The sequence below is a fragment of the Lissotriton vulgaris genome, chromosome 11 (assembly GCF_964263255.1).
Source record: "Lissotriton vulgaris chromosome 11, aLisVul1.2, whole genome shotgun sequence".
NCBI lineage: Eukaryota > Metazoa > Chordata > Amphibia > Caudata > Salamandridae > Lissotriton > Lissotriton vulgaris.
The window spans coordinates 390,709,600-390,727,826 of record NC_141699.1 but is presented as its reverse complement, the minus strand read 5'-3'; the positions used below and the strand labels follow the sequence as shown (position 1 = coordinate 390,727,826).

Sequence of the window (18,227 nt, the reverse complement as noted above, 5' to 3'; positions counted from 1 at the left end):
GCCATTCCATTGCTTTAATTTCCTTATACAAACTACGAAATTGCGATATTCGCTCTAGAACGCCCTTAGTTGCAAGTTTGCAACTCTTTGGCAAAATAAGGACATCAAAGTGGTTATATGCGACACCCTACAGCTGTGTGAGAAATTGATAATTAATTTCCGCGTCACCATGCTGTTGGCCAGGAAACTCAACAAGCCACTCAGAGACACACTGCTCTGTGCAGACAGATAGTAGCACTCTTTTAGACACTCCCAGGTTGCCCACCTTGCAGACACCAGTTTTATTCTAGGTTCTGCAATAGCCCAAATGAGTGTAGATATGATTGTGTCCATCTCCTGGAAAGTATATCTAGGAATTAAACAAAATGCATCCGGAAAGACATAAAGGCACTGAGGCCTGCCCAATATCTGAAGGTGCTCATTTCTGCCAATCATTGTAATTTCTTCCAGAACTACACAGAGCTACACAGAGCACACAACCCATATTATGGTTAAAATATTCTTAGAACTTGTGCAGTACTTTAATACACAGGTATTTGAAATGCCTAGTCTGCCACTGTAATCCCAGATCAGGCAGTGCCTTGGCAATCGTATGGGTCAGGGTACCCAGTGGGGACATTTTTAATTGATACTGTTAGCTTGTAGTCCACACAAGTCTCCAGAATTGTTCAAAAATAGCAATGTTGCTGGAACTGTATAGGTTGGGTTTCTTGGGTAAACTAATGTGTCATCTGCACATAAGGATACTTGATGTGGTGTTTTTCTCAACTGTGATTCTCATTTCGCTCTTCTGTATTGCAGTATACAGACCCAAAGCTCCATTATTAAAGCAAACTAGAAAGGTGCATTGAATATCCTTGATTGGCTCCGTGCCACCACTGTCCGAGGTCACCATTATGCTTTTTCCTCTGGCTTGTGATCTGGAGGAAAGTAATCTAATGCAGTTAATGTATAAACCTAGATTAAAAGTGTCAAGGACCTAGAACATGAACTCTCATTTCTCCCTATCGAAAGTCTTCTCGATATATATAGTGGGACTTCTGCGTGTTCATCCTTAGACATATTGAAATAGCATTTGATCTGGACCAAAAAGATCAAATTCTGCATTGTAGTACATTATGAGATAAAGCTTGATTGGGTGGAAGAGATCCGTAATCACCAATAATAGCCAGCCCATGATTGCTTTACTAAGGACCTTGTTGTTTGCTCTCATCATTGACAGTGGTCTAAAGGCCCTGATGTCATGTCATCCAGGCTTCCCCGTGTTTAGGGACTATTGCAATAAATGCTTCCCTCATTGAGGCAGATAACCGACCAGCCACACTAGAAGATCCCAGAAGAGACCTCTAGACAGTTGTCTAGTACCATATTATATATGTCTGATAGAACTCTTTCAGGAGTCCATTTAACTCACTGTCTTCCCCCTCTTCTTACTTTTTAGTAAGGCCTGTAGCACACCCCTGACCAGTGGGCTAGCCAGCATTTCTTCTGTTCGTGAGTTAATTTGATGGTGTCTCTCTTTTTTTAGTAATTATGGGCATTTCTGGGTTTGGAAGTCTCTGGCCACAGTACAGGCTCTGTAAATAGTGCACAAAAGTGCATTAATTTCCAACTGCCAAGATGCACAGGCACTTTGCAGTGACTAATGTGGAGCATAAGTTGATGCGGTATTTTTCATCCCAGCAACCATGCCTGCAATCTTCTAGACCTGTCCCCATCTCTATCGAGCTCCTTCCGGAAAGTAGAAGAATGTATTCAGAGAAAAAATATTCTTCTCTGTAGTCTTGCTTATATTTAAGTAAATTTGTTCCCCAATCAACCTGGGGAGCTGTCTTGCCCCTTCGGTAATGGTCCCTTCCGTCTTTGCTGTTTTACATTTCAGAACCTGTCATGCATATATTTCCCCCTAGGACCTTCATTGCATCACATTTTAGTGCTCTAATAGATGCATCACACCAATAATTTCTAAAGTACTCTTTCAGGGTACCAGACAGGTTGTCTCAGATTTCTACACCTTACAACGATTCAACACTCAGGCTTCATGTAGGCACTTTAGGGCTCTGCTTATGCCATATGTAAAACTTCAGTTGATGTGAGTGGTCGAGATATATCTACAAAAATATTAGGAGTCTCTACACCTTCATCAGTCATGTAGCCTGACTGATGAAGGTGTTGTATGAATTGTGCAGCGTTGACCAAGAGCAACCTCAGGTCTTTAAGTGAGATGCAAAAAGTGGTATGGCTATAAAATGGGTGCGTCCTATGTAATTAAGGGTTTGGCTTAAACATGTAAACTTAATTTTTGTACTTCCCATAGTGTGCCTCCCGACTTGTATTTTGATTCCTCTGAGCTTTGTTACCTCCAGGTATATAACGCTACACCTGACATGCATCTAAAACCAGCCAGGAATGTTGGCTTTGTCATTTGTTATTAGCTGTTTAAGATACTTGAGTAACAACAATGATTTTGCTATAAGCAATTAATTTTGAAAAAATATATAATTCTGAGATTTTGAAACTGCGAGTTAAACATAATAGAGACCCTTTGGCAGGGGTAGTGGTCTTCTGTATCTCAACCAATGGTTCGTTTTATATGATATTGTTGGGAGCTATGAGAAAAACAAATGCCTTCTTGAACCAAAACAGCACAATATATCCTGTTTGGGAAGGGATGCAGTAGATATTTTTGCAAACACCGTAAAGAGTTACATTGTTCAGAGCCATGTTGCCGTAAGGGACAGGCATCTTCAAATTAATGATCTAATCCTAGTCTTCCCTGAGAATTTGACAGCAGAAAGTTCTGTACTTGTACATTACAATGACGTTTAATGGAGGGAGAGAGACACTCTGAGACTTTAATTTGCAATATAAGTTACAAACACTAAAATGTGATCAATGTGTGCATGGTCACATTATATGATGCAATTTTCAAATAAGTATTGTACAGGTTCTGTATGTATGTATTACTTCTATTGTGCTTAAACCTTCAGCGATCTAAGTGCCTGATGTTCCAGGTTGTTAAAGTGATAATCAGATGCTGCAGACACTCGTTTCTATAAGACTAATTGCACAGCTCGTAAATTTGATGCATTCTAGAGTGATCTGGGCTATGACAAAGCAGTTTTTGAAACTGAGAACATTGAATTTGCAAGCCGTAGTGCTGGGTTGCCATTATTGTTTTCCAGCCATCCAGCAATTGTTTTGAAAAATTGAGTAATCTGAAGAGGCGTAGAAGCCAATATCGATGTTGATAAGAAGATCATGTGAGGGACTCAGATTGATGTTCTGCACACGAGGTATAAAGCAGAGCCCTGATGCACCTCACGGGTCTAGATTATGTTTTGCATATGGGGTCTGTTGATTGGGAACAAATTAACCATATTTAGGATCCATTTTTTATTTTTTTTCCCAGCTCTGGTCAGTAGGGTTTGGTGATCAGTGGTGTGAAAGTCAGCAAACCAAAGACACTGAGGAAGCTTGTGCCCTATTTATCAGTGAGAAGGGGCATTTTTGCACATCGAGAAGGGTTGATTAATTTCCTCCATCATGTCAGAGTCTCAGTTGACACTTGTTCACAATGTGCTTATGAGCTGAATTGTGACTTCTGGGTGGTGAAGTGTTCTCATGGATTGAATGTCAGACAATTTTGTCATTTTGGGGTTGTTTGGGGTGTTCGGAAGTTGATAGTACACTAGTCTTCAAATAGGGTTCCAGTTGTTTGATGATCTTGAATTATTTGGTTTCCTCTAAGAATCTTGTTTGGGTAGAACTGTCAAGTCCTCCTGGATGTTTCTACATTGTATTGATTTGCAGCATTTATATAGCGCTTACTACCCCTAGTTGGGTCCCTGAAGCACTTGTAGCATGCTATACCATGTAGTGTGTATAATTGGAAGGAAGTTGTATTTGTTTTGATCCTATGTGGTAAGTGTTTCCATATTGAGCGTGATGACCACATAGGTACGGTTATCATGTCATGGGAGACACATTGTAGGAGTGTGTTTGGTGACGAAGTGTAAGAGACAGACACTCATTTTTATGCAGTATGCTAAGTGTCACTGATGTATTTTGTAACCCAGTAAGTCACATACATAAAGTCTGTTCCTCATCTTTGCACTCATGAATCCATTCATCTATCCACTGACTCATTCTTGCATTCACCCTTTGACACTTTTGTTTTTGAGTTTGTGTGAAAATTATTTGCAGGTGTTGGGAGGGTCAATGCAAAAATGAACCAATGAATGGATTCATGAGTGCAAAGATGAGGGACAGAGTGCTTGTATGGTGACTTCTTGAGTGGCTAAATCCATCAGTGACACAAAATGCACTTTCATTCATAAGCAAGATCTATTGACATTGCCAATGCTCGATCTAGATATAAAAGAAAATGATCGTGCTCATGGTGCATGATGTGGGAATGATGAGGCTAGCAAGCAGAAATAGTGGGTCAGGGTCTGCTGGCACCGGTCTTGTTGCGATTTAAATAAATAATTTTGAAATAAGGTTGGTCCTGGAGCGTTTCTATCAGACCTTCTGTGGTCAGCTTGTTTGGTTCATTTTTTGGACAAAATCCCAAGCCAGCAGTTAATGCATTCCTAGACTCTTAAGCAGCCTGGGGTTATTGGCTGGAGACATAGCCTGAGCAGTTGGATCCACAAAGACACTTCAGAATAATTCAACCCAGTCTTTTTTCTGCATGTCTAACTACCTTATACATTAATGGGGACAAGCAACATCCCAGGCAGGAACGCTGAAGTTGACTGCACCAGAAACCTACATCTTCATTGCCTTCGCAGTGTTAGGAAATTGCAGTCTGATCTGATGCCTCGTTGGAGAATGCACCAGAACCGAGGGGGTAAAGCACATAGTTCTTATTAGGTGTAGGTAAAACTAAGATTTGTCTCTGAATCCGTAAACGGGAAAATCACAGACAGATATTGGGAGCAATCCTGCAGTGAGCCACAGCCTGCTGCAAGATGACAGACGCCTAGCTGCTCGATCCACCCCCAAAAAAGGCAAACCTTTTGACTTTTTTACTTTCTGGCTTAAGGTAGTCTGCCAGTGTCTTAGGTGGGGTGTGTGGGATACCGCATATTCGGAATGGCTAAAAGCCAGGCAATCAAAATTACTGAAACAACCTGCTTTTTCCACCTATTTAATTGCTGCACTTCAAAGATAACAATTGACTTTTAGGTTTAGATCGTGAAATTGGTTACTAACTTGGGGCATCTAAAATCTTCCTAGATCATTTTGTAAACCATTGAGGCAGGGATTGGCCGAGTAGATGTGGTTCTCTGTGTTTGGCCACGGAATCTGTTTTTTATTTTGGTGCACGGTAATGTTTTAAGTAATGCAAAGCAAAATCTGCTTTCATTGTCATGTCACTTCTCCTGAATTTGTTCACTCTCTCTTCCTCGTCCGAAATGGGAAACATCTATAGGATGGAACGCTGGTAAGGTCTGCGCCCAAAACCTTATACAAGAATCTCAAACATTGATATTTGGGCGATGGGGGGGTTCTTTTTACACACCTGGCAGCGATGGTTGGAACCAAGAGTATACCACAAGCTAAAATCTACAGCGTAATGTCAACTAGTGAGTCAAATGATTGGGAGCTCTGAAAAATAATGGGAGAAGCCATGTGGGAAACAGAGCTTGAAATATTTTAGTAGTTCAAGACCAAGACCCGGACCACAAATGTGACAAGAGCACTGGAACTGCAATTGGCAAGTGCACGTATACGAACATCTGGCAGATTTATTTTTTAATGAGCAATAGTGGGGGGAATTAATTTTTTTGTAAAAAAATTCACAGGGCTATCCCCATTAATTATCACTACTAGATGGTTCTAACGTAATATGCCTTGATGTAACTCCAACATCATCACTCTTTTGAAGCCACATCCACTGGGGCGGTGACTCTGGGGTTTGCTAACCCTGATTCATGCAGATCTGTGCCAAAATGTGGGTGCTCTTCGCTAAGCCCCCACCGTATTTTGGACAATGGCACCTTATCAGGGACAGTGCTTTGTGTTGAACATCCTCCATCCTGCACTCAAGTTCATAGAGTGTTAACTTAATCTGTACAGGATGTGGGACTCTCGCCTTCTGACTGAATATCCTTCAAAAACGTGTTTTATTGTCTTATTAGTGGAAGTCAATATAAAATGTAAGAATGTTGTATTAACAATTAAATGCATTCTGTGGCCCTATTGAGGTTGTACTGCACTAAAAATAAATCGTATGAAGTAATTAAAAGAAGGTGGTATACTTAAACAACAGAATGCAACCATGTGAATTTTCTAGTGATGTGCGCAACCGCGATCCTCTTGTAGGTTTGTAACAGAATCATGAGTGTAATGGCCCAGTGTCTCTCACTTTAGTGCTAGAGTTCCCCTTACGGTCGTAGCTTTTTTTCGTTGTCCCCGCCTAAGCGTGCCAGTATTTCTGTCTATACTAATCTGACTTTCATGCTTGAGCCTTACATTCTAACGTTTAATGCATATTTTTTCTTCTGTTTTAGGGGGCTATTCTCACCACTATGTTAGCAACAAGAAACTTTTCTGGTAAGTTTCAGCAGGTGAACTCGCATCTTCGTACTATTCCAGAATGCTATTAAATAACAATAAGCTATAATTAAATTGTGGTTTTCCTGATTAACGGTAGCATTTAAGAAAATCAGCCCGTGTTAGTTAATCAGGCATGTATTAAAGGATCCTGCACTATCTAAAAAGTTTGTCGTAAATATATACATTTAAACTACAAATGCAGGATGTTTCACTTTTTTTTGTATAAGCAGTGTATGATAAAAGTAGAATGAGTGCTTTTCACTTTTCCTTGCTCTGACCTTTTTGAGGATAAGGTGAAGTTATGGCGGTGGTCCCGCACCTAACTCTTTAAAGCTCCCGGTTCCTAAGTTCTGTCTCCCTCGACAGTAGTTTCCAGACAGAGGAAGATATCTGTGTCCATGACTGAAACCCAACACTAGGACATGGACTGTTCAATATAACTCTTCCTGGATACAGCCATTCATACTTACTCCCATTTGAAATGATTCTTTTGAGCGGTTCTACAACAAAACCACTTTAAGAGGGTTTTTGAAGAATGCAGATTTTGTTTGTGTTTGTTTTGGAGCTACATACAGAGTTGCGGAATATGGTCAAATTGATGTAGTAAGTATCCAGTCTTTCTATAATGAAAACCTGTATGATTTGTAACCTCCTACTTATTAGTTGGGCAAATGACTCTTAATAAGGAAACACTTTGTGGAACAGTCCGTCTTCCCCCCCTATCTAGTGGTTTTCGATGAAGTTTAGAATCATCCTCACAATACCATTAACTTTATGACATGAAAAGCCAAATAATGCTTCAAGTGGTTACTGAATGGGAGTCTGCGAGAACTGCCTAAAGACAGGCAAATCTCGAACACTTCATCCTCTCCTGTAGGTTGAATTTAGGGCCTCTCCCGGTACAGCTGGAGATGTGGAACCTTCACCTAGGCGGATGTATCTCATGAATGTCCAGTCCTTCTGGGTCCATTTAAAATCACTATGTATGTGTATATTTATTCTACATGGCTATACTGAACATCTAAGAGCCTGACAGGCGCGCAGACCATGAGCTTTTCGTCTGAGGAATGGTATACCACCCACCTAATTTAGGATTGATGGAGTAATATCGTTTTTTTCAGTCGTCACCATCAGTTTAAACGGAACACAATAAAACAACTACTGACCCACGAGGGGTGCTCATTTGGGTTTTGTTTTCAGAAACATACTCCAGCTTTGGGATTTGGTTTAAGAAAAACAAAAAAGTTTAAAAGATTGTTGACTTTCTGTCAAAACCAATGCCGCCATTCACCAAACCTTTTGTATTTTGAAGGCGACCGCCGAAACAGCGGTTTCTTTCAAAATACAGAGATAGCCTCTGGGCGGGTGGTCATCTTTAAATTAGGCAGACTGTACTCTGTGAAGGTGGCTGGGATAATGTCCTCCGCCAGCATGACGGATGGAGTTCCATCTGCCAAAGACTAAATCAGGCCCAAAGTCTCAGTTCCCGCCACTTTTGCTGGGCACCAAGGGAAGTTGTTTGTTAGATGGAGAGACAGTGATGTAAGGTCTTTTTATGTATCTGTCTCCGCTATCAACATTCTATTATGGGCCTCCCTTGAAATGGTGCGGTATTATGCTACGCCACCTAGTATGAACATATCGGGGTATGTCGGTGCATTATTAAGTCGTCTTTCGTCTGCTTGAAGTTCCTGCGTACACAGAGAGCCTCCTCTGAAATACCTCTCAAGCTTAAAGGCAGAAAGGGTGGGAGGTTCTTGCACATGCGGTGTAAAACAAAATGATTGGGCCAACCTGTAGAATGTGATAAGGGGCCCAAATCCCCAGCATATCACAGATGTTTGCTTTGGACTGAAAGGGAGGCCGTGTGCCGCAGGTGCCGGTGTTACGCCCCTGCTTTCACTGTTTTTCCCTATGGTCTTTTTCTGATATCTAATGAGAGCAGAACTACCTAACCATTTCAAGAGTTTGCAAAATGCAACATGTTTTGAGGCCGCATCAGCGACTTTCCTGCTCTTCTTAATCTGTGATATATTTCACCAGGAATAAGGTGCAATCCCTAGAAATGCATATCAATTGGCCATTACTTGGTGCATGTCACGAAGAAGAGGCAACAACTGTTATTTGTGCAGTAGTTCTTTTTTTTTTTTACATAGCAACCAGAAGAGTTCGATTCTGCCTCCATTTTGGAATGGGTTTTTGTTCTACCCACAAATTGCTATTTTTTCTTAATTTGCCTGCAGCACACATATTTCCTTTGTCGGTTCATCAATATTTCCACAGATATTGCAGTTTATTCAGCATTTCAGATTATTTATTTCCGAAGATCTTCGACTGTAGCCTGGAGCAGATAAGCACATTGAGAAAATTAGAAATTGTGCACTAAGGCGGAGGGTCAAAAATCTAACCATAAGTTAAGGAATGTAGCTTCGGAGGATGGAATACAATACAAAATGTAATGGATACTTTTTAGCCAGAAAGGTTAAAGAGTAAATGGAAGCAACGAGAAGGAATCATGGAAGCAAGGAGGAACAAGTGAGAAGCTTGGCAAACAGTGAAATGTTGTTAAGCGGAAAAAAGGTGTAGGAACAAGTGAGTAGACAAAATAAGCATTGGTGGCGTAGCATTCAGGAAAAGACTAAAGGGCAAAGTGAAGGAAAAATTAGACCAGAGCAAGGATTGGAAAGGATAGGAAAATAACAGAGTTGATAAAACGGAGCATTAAGCAGCATATGAGCGAAACAACTGAGTTGAGAACATGAATGCGCCCAGCAAGAATATCAGATAGCACAGATGAGGGAAAGAGAACTTGAGCAAGTCCAACAGCAAATATATATTTTCCAAGTTTAGCAAGGAAAGTGTCCTAGGAAGTCCACTGTAGATTTGTTTTACCCATTGTCATTTGGAAATTGGTGTGCTGTGTTCTGAGAGTGGTTGTAAACTAGTAACCAAACCAAAAGTATTCAAAATATATGGGTAATTTTGATGTTAGAGTTTTATATAGCGCAAACTTGACCTTAATCGGGTATCCGAGCGCTTTACATAGCACGAGTTGTATTACATGAGGACACATTCATTTTTGTTAGGCACTGGGAGATTAAGTGATTTGCCCAGAATCACAGGATGTTCAGCGTCCTTGCCGAGACTCGAACCCAGTTCCCCAGATTTGAGGTCGACCGCCCTAGCCTTTAGGCCTACTCCTCTCCCATTACTAAGGTACTAATTACCTTCTTCCCAGTCGTGTTAACGCCTTCAGCACACAAGGCGCAAAAGAAGCAGAAAGTTGCGATAGTGTGTAGGGATCTTTTTCTTCGAGATTCTTCCCCGAGTCCGGTTTATTTTTTGTGCTTAATCGTGTGGATGTAAAGATGAAGCTCTCTTTCAGCTCGCAGTTTTCATTCTCATGTCTGGCTGGAGAGTGTTATCTTTGGAAGTGAGCGGCAGCGGCGTGGACCGTTCCTCAACATTTTGAGGCCCATTATTCAAAGTGACATTTTGCAGCTTCCATCCCATGGACATGCTTCCATATTTGCTGCAGGCGCGGTCAATCTGGGGGCACAATGCTGGTATTGCCTTGAGGGAGTGCCTAGCATTGCACATCCCTGGCTCTGAAATGGACAGCATAACACAAAAAGGTACCGGGAGGTTCACCAAGATACAAAAAAAACAGATTGTCACAAGGAACACAACTTCCTAAACTTTAGGGAAGTGTTCAGCACTTCCGCCAAACGTACACAACAGGATTTCTGTCCAGCCCAGTGGAAAAGCCATCCTTTATGGAAGATGATGCCTCACACACATAATAGCGTCATGCCTCATAGTCCGCATCCTCTCCCCAACCTGGTACGGTAATACCACCAGGGCGAACTCAACCTCCTTGAAGACTTGGCAGTAGGAGGGAGTTCTTGAATAAAACTATTGGACAAACATGGAATCCAGGAAATCTATAAAATACCTTTGGGTTCCTCAGTTGTCCCCATTATTAGTATGGACTCTAGGTATAGCTAAAAACACTATACCGGGTGGGTAACTGGAGGACAATAGCTCAAACCTGTCTCATACTAGCCTGAAATGACCATGACTTGCCTGAAAAGAGGACTGCCTTCATGTCTACAAAGGTTGAAATCAGCAGGATATCACTTTAACGCTTCTGCATCCCTTCGACTACAGGGAGGTTCTTATCAGTAGGTCAACCAATGGTGACCTTGTAGCTCTGAAGTGGCGAACAGTTTCAAATGCTGGTGCCACATTTCCACATTCCTTAGACTTTCTCTACAGGGCCCGGTGCTGTAAGCCTGCTCTCTGCTGTCGTTTCTACAGTAGTGCGAAGACAATCACACAAGCTCAGAAAGAGGGAAGGTCTTAAATTTGTGGCAGGTGTAAGCACTTTGGGGCAGATTTATGTTGCCTGGCGCATCTCTGCAAATCGGCAGAGATCCACCAGGAAAGATACGGCACGCAAGTTTATCCTTGCGCCACCATGGCGCAGGAATAAACAGATGCGTGTTGCATCTAGGGCTTGAAGTTGGCGCAGTGCTGAAGTTGTGTTGTGTGCGGCACGCAACTCCAGCACTATTCCAACTTGCCCTATCTCTAACGTGGTGCGTCAAGCCTTACGCCTGCTTCAATCAGGCGCAGGGTTTTGACGAATCAGCATTGGGAAAGTGACTCAGTAAAATCTTGTAGATTTCACGGAGTCACTTTTCTGGGGCGTTCCTGCGATGGAACGCCCCCCCCCTGTGTGGAAACGCCCACTTGAAACCTGAAGCAGGTTTGATGTGGGGCAGGGCCTTACATCGCGACGCATCTCCATAGATGCGTCACTATGTAAGTATGTCGCAACGTGGTGCAGGGTTTACGCCGCCGCTGCCTCACGGAAGTGACGCAGCGGCGGCGCAAAAGTGCCGCAAGTCCGACATAAATCTGCCCCTAAAACTTTTCGTACCGATCGCACGAGGAGAGAATGCTCATTTGTGGGCTATATTAATCATCCAAGCATTGAAGAATTTTGGAGGAGAATAGGAACACTGATGGATTCAGTCATCGTACCAGGAGCATAACTTCAAAGAGATAAAAAAAAATAGCTCAAAGGACTGTGCTGAAGTAAAGGCAACATGACGGTTCGCTCTCAGAGTTAAGCTCAGTTTGTTAAGAAGGATGCTCCCAGGGTTCTGCTGTGTATTTTAGAGCAGAGGGCTCAGACCGACCCTACAAATCAGAGGAATAGTCTCTGTAAAGTTAGACAGTGGGATAGTTTCACAACTACCAGTTCTACCAGTTCTAAGAAGTCCTCTTCCCATCCATCCCCAAAGGTAGCCCTAAGAGAAGGTAACAATTTTCTCATAAGCACTTACTTGATTTGCTCCTAAAGAGAAATAAGACTGGGAACTGTGGTAGCCCCTTAACTATTCGGAATGTTTGTCTTTTGGTCAGAATGTCCTATAAAACTTATGGACGTTTTAGTCCGTTATATGTGGTTTTTGTGCTGTAAAATTAATTGTTTGGTACCAACTGGAAATAAAAGAAATCTTTCTAGAGGGAAGACCCCTCTTTGGGGTCAGTGTACACTTACTACGCTTTCTCATTTGGGCAGTGAGGGCTTGCTATTAAAACATTTGCTAGGAGTGATATCTTTTTATCTTGTCACACAGTCTGCAGTCCCCCTTTATTGTTTAGAGCTTAAAAAATGCAGATGCACTGCTCCAGGGGACTATTTGATTCTACCAAATTGCCCTGTCTTTTGTAAAAGTCGTGTCTGTCCTTAAAACTATAACCTATTTGGAGTGTGGACATAAAACCTGCAAGCATCCTATTTAGTTTTGCTTGTGGTGGAATTCTGTCAGAGTACCTTTCATTTTGGTCCGGGCATTGTTGGATCTGACTGCGTGAAGAACATCGCTGATTCACTGAGAATGACACCACGAGAGCCTCAGGATACCAAGGTGTGTGACCCTGAAAAATGCTGAATACCAGGAATTTTAATTACAGAGCTAATGGCCTGAAGGCAGCTTGTTGTGGCCTGGTCGCTGAATAGATAACGTGATGCAGAACAGCAGAAGGCTGGTTTGCCAGTGGTACAAGCCATGCTCTTGGATGTCACAAATGGTGATCTGTGGGCCTTTAGAACTAAATAAGATGTGAAAGTTGTGCTTCCTTTGGTAATCTGCTACGACTGCTCTCTAAGATCCTGATGGCACATAGTGCATTGCCCTTCCGCTGGCCTGTTCTTTTCAGAGTTAGACTATGCAGTTCTTGGCCTGCAGCTGACATCTAAAGAGTGGAATTATGCGAGCAGGCACGACGAGTGTTTGTGAGTTATGTTATCTGGTTATTAAAAAAGGGTGCTTAAGAATGATGCAGCAATGTTTGACCTGGGGAGAGGATGTGGCCGTGTGGCCAGAGCTGCCAAGTTTGGATCTGCGAAGCAGGTCCAGACTTCTGCTCAACATCCTGCGATTCTTGGCAAATCATTTCATCTCTCCGTGCCTAACAAAATAAATGACATTGTGTAATGTAACTGGTGCTAATATGAAACGCACTAATTCCCTTGGGCTGAGTTTGGCCAGTGCTTAATTTGTAAAAAAATATAAGTGCCAGGGCCCTCATCAGGATCCCATTGTAACTAGCACTACCCATTGCTCCTGCCAACGATGCCAGTGACAGTACCAACGCAACTACAAAGCATCACACTCCAGATTATTTCAGGCCCCCAAAGCTATAAGATTAACTTGGGCGGCAGGCATTAGCCATTTTTAATGTATATTGAATTAATATACAACAGTTGTTGCGCTCATTTGTAAATTAGACAGACAGCAGCACCATGTGGTAGACTGTCATAAGCGCAGGTGATGACAAATAAATGCTGGTGCTGAGCACAGGAATAACCGGCTCAAATTAAGCACTGGTTTGCTCTATATAAAACTTCCAAAATGAATTTCCACAAAATAATAGTGTAAGTTTTCTGGGCGCCAAGCTGTGGCGTTCTACAGACTTTGATGGGTCATCATTACAGCTTGTTATGGTAGTTCCAAATCGCCATTTATGGACACCTTAGTTGGCTTTTTGGCTCAGCTTGTATATGCGTGCATTGGTGTTATTTAACTTGGCTTTTATTTGGTTTGAGGATCTTAACTTCATATGATCGATTTGTCAGAGTGTCCTCAGCATTCTGCAGAAGGTTCATACTTTAACCTGTATCTCATAACATTTTTATTATGGTATCAACAATATGACTGACAATTTTTCATTTCAAAAGTGAAGTATCTTATGAAGGGGTTGATCACAGAAATGACAGCGATAGTTAATGGGACACTTTTTGTTTCAGGTGTCTGCATATACCATTTCAGACTTGCAGCCATTGGTTTAATCACAGGCAACCAGTGATTGGCTTAATTGCAAGCATACTGATGAGTGCAGTTACATGGAGGCAACATACGTTTGCTGTCCATCTCAGATGTTTCTCAAGTGGGTGAATAGTTTATTCACCAACAGACCGAGCGCTAGTGTCACCGGGCTGTGCTAAATGTCTCTGGTCAGGTTTGGCAAGGTTTATTGTGTAGCCACATTTTTCTTTGATAACTCAGGTTTGTAGTATTACAACCCAGCTAGTCAATGTTTGCTAGATAGGTTATCACTTCTATTGGATTGGTCTGGTTCCACCAGGTATCTTGATCTCAGCGTTCCAGTGACTTCATTGGAGTACCCAACTCCTAGGCTGAGAAATTGTGATCTGTCAGCCAACGGATGAATGGTGTAATCCCAGATTGGCAAATAGGGGTAGTGATATACCTACATGTTCTACCTACTTTTGTTCATGAAACATCAGCCAGTGGATGGTTGTTTTAATTGCAGAAAATAGAATGGGATATTGACAGATTGGCTGATGGAGCTAGCTAGCCCACACCAAGGGCCTGATTTAGAATTTGGCAAATGGGGTACTGTGTCATGAACTCAACAGAGTACCCTGCCCACCAAACTGTGGGTCTGCCTGCCTCATTTAAATACTTGTTGGGTTAAGCTTTCCGACAGAGCCTCAGCTGGCTTCATCGATGGAAAGCTTCCTCTGACTGCTGTTTTTAGGGGGGGCGGGAGTAATGGCCTTTTTTTCTGTCTGTTAGCGCCAGGTAAAACCTGGCACTGAGTGACAGGGAAAAAACATGTTACCCCATCACCCTAGAAGAAAACTCCCACGGTGTGGGGGACATTTACAGTAGTTTTTGTTTTTCAGTAACAAACTCCTGCTTTGGTAGTTTGTATCTGGAAAACGAAAAATAAAATTTTGGGGTGGATGGCCACCTAACTTTTTGTATCTTGAAGGGAACCACCATCATGTTAGAGGTGACTGGTGTGCTAGCAGTCATCTCTAAATTTAACAGTCGAAGTACCATGGCCAATACTGTCCTCCGCCATCCTCACAGACACTACTCTATCCATCAAACTTTGCTAAATCAGGCCCTAGAATTCTGTATGAACATGTTAATTCATAAATGAATGTTTTACTGCAGGAAGTCAATTAAGCAGAGCAGAGTGGATATAAAGACTTTCTTCAGTTTTACTCTGGCATTCTGATTTCCCTCTTTCCCAATTTGTTGAAAACTCCTGCAGCTGAAAGTGCGCAGGAAAAAGTCCCCTAAACAGACCTGTCACTTTACATAATTTCAAATTGAACCACGTAAGTGTTGCTCCTCCCACCCTGGCGCTGCTCTCACTAATGTCACCATTGTTCCTGCTCAATTCCTATCCTGTTATTCACTTGTCAGCCGTGTTAGGGGTTCAGTACCTATATAAGATCTTCCCCTTCGAGTGGCATATATGCATGTCTCCCTTTACTACAGGGGCATTTTATTTTTCACTTAGGTCTGATTAGGTTTGAATAGGGAAAAAAAAAACATTTGCCTCCCTCTCCCTCATGGTGTTTGCAAACTGGCAAAACCAGCCATTAGATCTGGTGAATGTTCAGAGGCTGTCTCACCCAGAACCTGGGTGACCTGCTTTGAGAACTTTAATCTGAGAGGATCTTGTGTGGTGTTTATAAATACATTCACCTGAAGTCTGTGTGGAAACAACCACAACCTGTGGCAAAGAAGGGTAACCATTAACGCAATTGTGGATGCAGTATTTCGCGCCTACATAATAGGAATTGGACCTATGGGACCTTTTTGACGGAAAGAAACATTGACATGAGTCATGAGTCACATACATTGGGCAAAGAGAGAGGGTTTTCAGTTCATTGGTGGCGGGGTGCTAGGGAAGAATGCTCGATTCATTTAGGTGGGGGGGAGTGGGTGATTTAAGTAGCTTATCCTACAATTCAGATTGGCTTGGGGCCTTTAGCTTTTCCCACACCCAGGATGTAAGGATTGCAACAAAGAAAGAGTGGCAAAGGGCTCAGCTGGCTGTAGGACCTGAGGATGGTCTTACATTCTTTTTGCTTATCTGGATTATTCTGATGTTGGTGTGAGGAGTGAAGAAGACTGTTTCCCAGTAGGGGTTTGATTGGAGGATCTCTTCTCTGTGAAGCGGTCTTCGTGATGGAATGAACGTTCGTAAATGACAGGAATATTTAGAAGGCTAGAGTCAGTGGGAGCTCAGTGAGCACTCAGATGACTCCACTGGATCTTGAGTGGTCAAGGTATACACGCTGTGTGCATTTCTTTGTGGTCTGATCGAATTGTTCTGGTTACAACTTGGGTTCTGGGAACAACATTTGTTCTCGTAACATTTGTTCTAGTAACAAGATGTTTTGGAAGCAGAATAGGTCCTGTCCGTTCTAGTGAGGATGAGGAGAGAGGGCATGTGTTCTTGAAATAATTCTGCCAGCTTTTAGGCAAAGGTCTGTTGCTTATTCACATAAAGCGATGTTGCTCAAGCTGTGCTCCAAAGTTTCATTTAGAAAAGACATCCTTTCGGATGTTCATTTCATGTCTTCATCACCTAAAGCGGCTGCTACAAAGCAAACAGCACCGGTTCCAGATGTAAAAAATTGGTGGAATGTCGGTACTTCAAAGACTTTATGCCCATTCAAAGAGCAAAGGTATCATTGATGGTTTTCTAGGAAGGTGTGCCCTTGAAATTTGTATGGCAGCAATGTAGAGCATGAGCCATATTTTTCATGTGCATTAATTAAATATAGCGTCCAAAAGGTATGCAAATTTGTAAGCGTACGAGGGCTCGCTCCTCTTTGCTGTGCCACTAACTATTTAATCAGGTTCAAAATCCAATACGAAGGAAAGGGGCCACCCCAACAGCGTAAATAAAATATCTATAGGGCGATTCTGATATTGGTCCTCTCCAGTGATTTCCCCCTTTCGCAACACCCCCAACCATCCTCCAAGAGCATATCCCTTGCTTCAAACGTATATATCTCAATGCAAAGGAACAAGGGGTATTGGTATGTCCATAGGAGCGGTAAGATGTGTGCTCGTGTGTCCCTATCAAATTCTTTAAGATGATAGCCGCTTTTGGAAACTCTTCTTCATGCCATGCCTGCTTGCCTTTTTCATCCTGTTGTGAAGGAAGAAGTGAATAATAAGAGTTCCAGAGTCACCATGAAGGTAATTTTGTTTATTGTCTGCGTTGTGTGATCAATGCACACGTGCTCTTGGGCGGTAGCCTCCAGCTCTTTATCTCACTTGAGTTTCTAATCTTTTTTTTCTGCTTCCTTTGTTTCTTTTGTTTCCTTGTCTTTCCCTCCACGTTTCTTCGTATATCTATGACTCCCCCTCCTTTTCACAATTTGTTTATTTACTGTTCTTTTTTTAATACTCCTTCATTCCATCCTCCGTCTTTCTTTCATTTTCATTCATGCTCCTGAACTTTGTCTCCATCATTTGCTCTTTTCCTTCTTTCTTTTCTCCATTCACAATAATTCCTCCCCTATACTTATTTCGCACCATCTTTCTCTACGCTTCTTTCCTTGTGGCTCAACTTTTTCTAATTCTCTCTTGTTCTCTTTTCACCTCTTTTTCTATTTCACTCCTTATCTCCTATTTTCTTTCCCACACCCTCCTTATATCTACCTCTGGTTTCCTTCCTTCTCACCTTTGCCTCCGTGTCTATCGCCCTCACGTCTGACCATTCTTTTGTTTACTTTTCTCCCACCACCTTTTTACACCATCCTTCTCTTCACTGTTTCTATCTCTCCTTTTCCTTTTACCCTACCCCACTTCCTCTGTTTCTTTTGACTTGCTCATGTGTTTCCTTTCCCCTCCCCTGTTCTCCGTTTGCTGTCCGTCATGTCCTCACGTGGTTCCTACAGTGGGCAGACAGACCACAGCTCCGGCCACCATGACGGCCGCTTCCTCCGGCAGCAGCTTGGGGTTGGTGGAACAAGGTAGATGTGTCCTGAAGGGACCTTCTCTCCCTCTTCTTACTCGGTTTGCTCCCTCTTTCTTGGACTGCAGTTCGCATGTGACCCTCCCCTCACCTCCCTTCACACCACAAATGAGTGTTGATCCCGGTGCTGTGGACCTGATCATGTCCTGTCCAGTTAGTGCTTTCCTACTTGCAAAGGACAGTTAAGCATCAGTAATTGGAGAAATGCTGCAAAGAATGAGGAGGCCAGGCATGGGTTGGTTAATAATCACAAGCAAGCAAAGAAGTTGTGGCAAACCTGTAGCAGACAGGGCCTGTATATATATTGCTAGATCTTAAATAACTGG

General features: G+C 42.4%; 1 protein-coding gene across 1 annotated transcript in view; it reads left to right on the top strand.

The window, feature by feature from the left end:
• The window catches only part of LOC147679844 (calcium/calmodulin-dependent protein kinase type II subunit beta-like), an 820,445-nt gene that overhangs the window by 728,088 nt on the left and 74,130 nt on the right, over positions 1–18,227 (top strand). The window contains exons 12-13 of the mRNA XM_086942481.1: positions 6,522–6,564; positions 17,825–17,899. Of these exons, the coding sequence (XP_086798607.1) occupies positions 6,522–6,564; positions 17,825–17,899 (118 nt within the window). The remainder of the gene's footprint in view (positions 1–6,521; positions 6,565–17,824; positions 17,900–18,227) is intronic.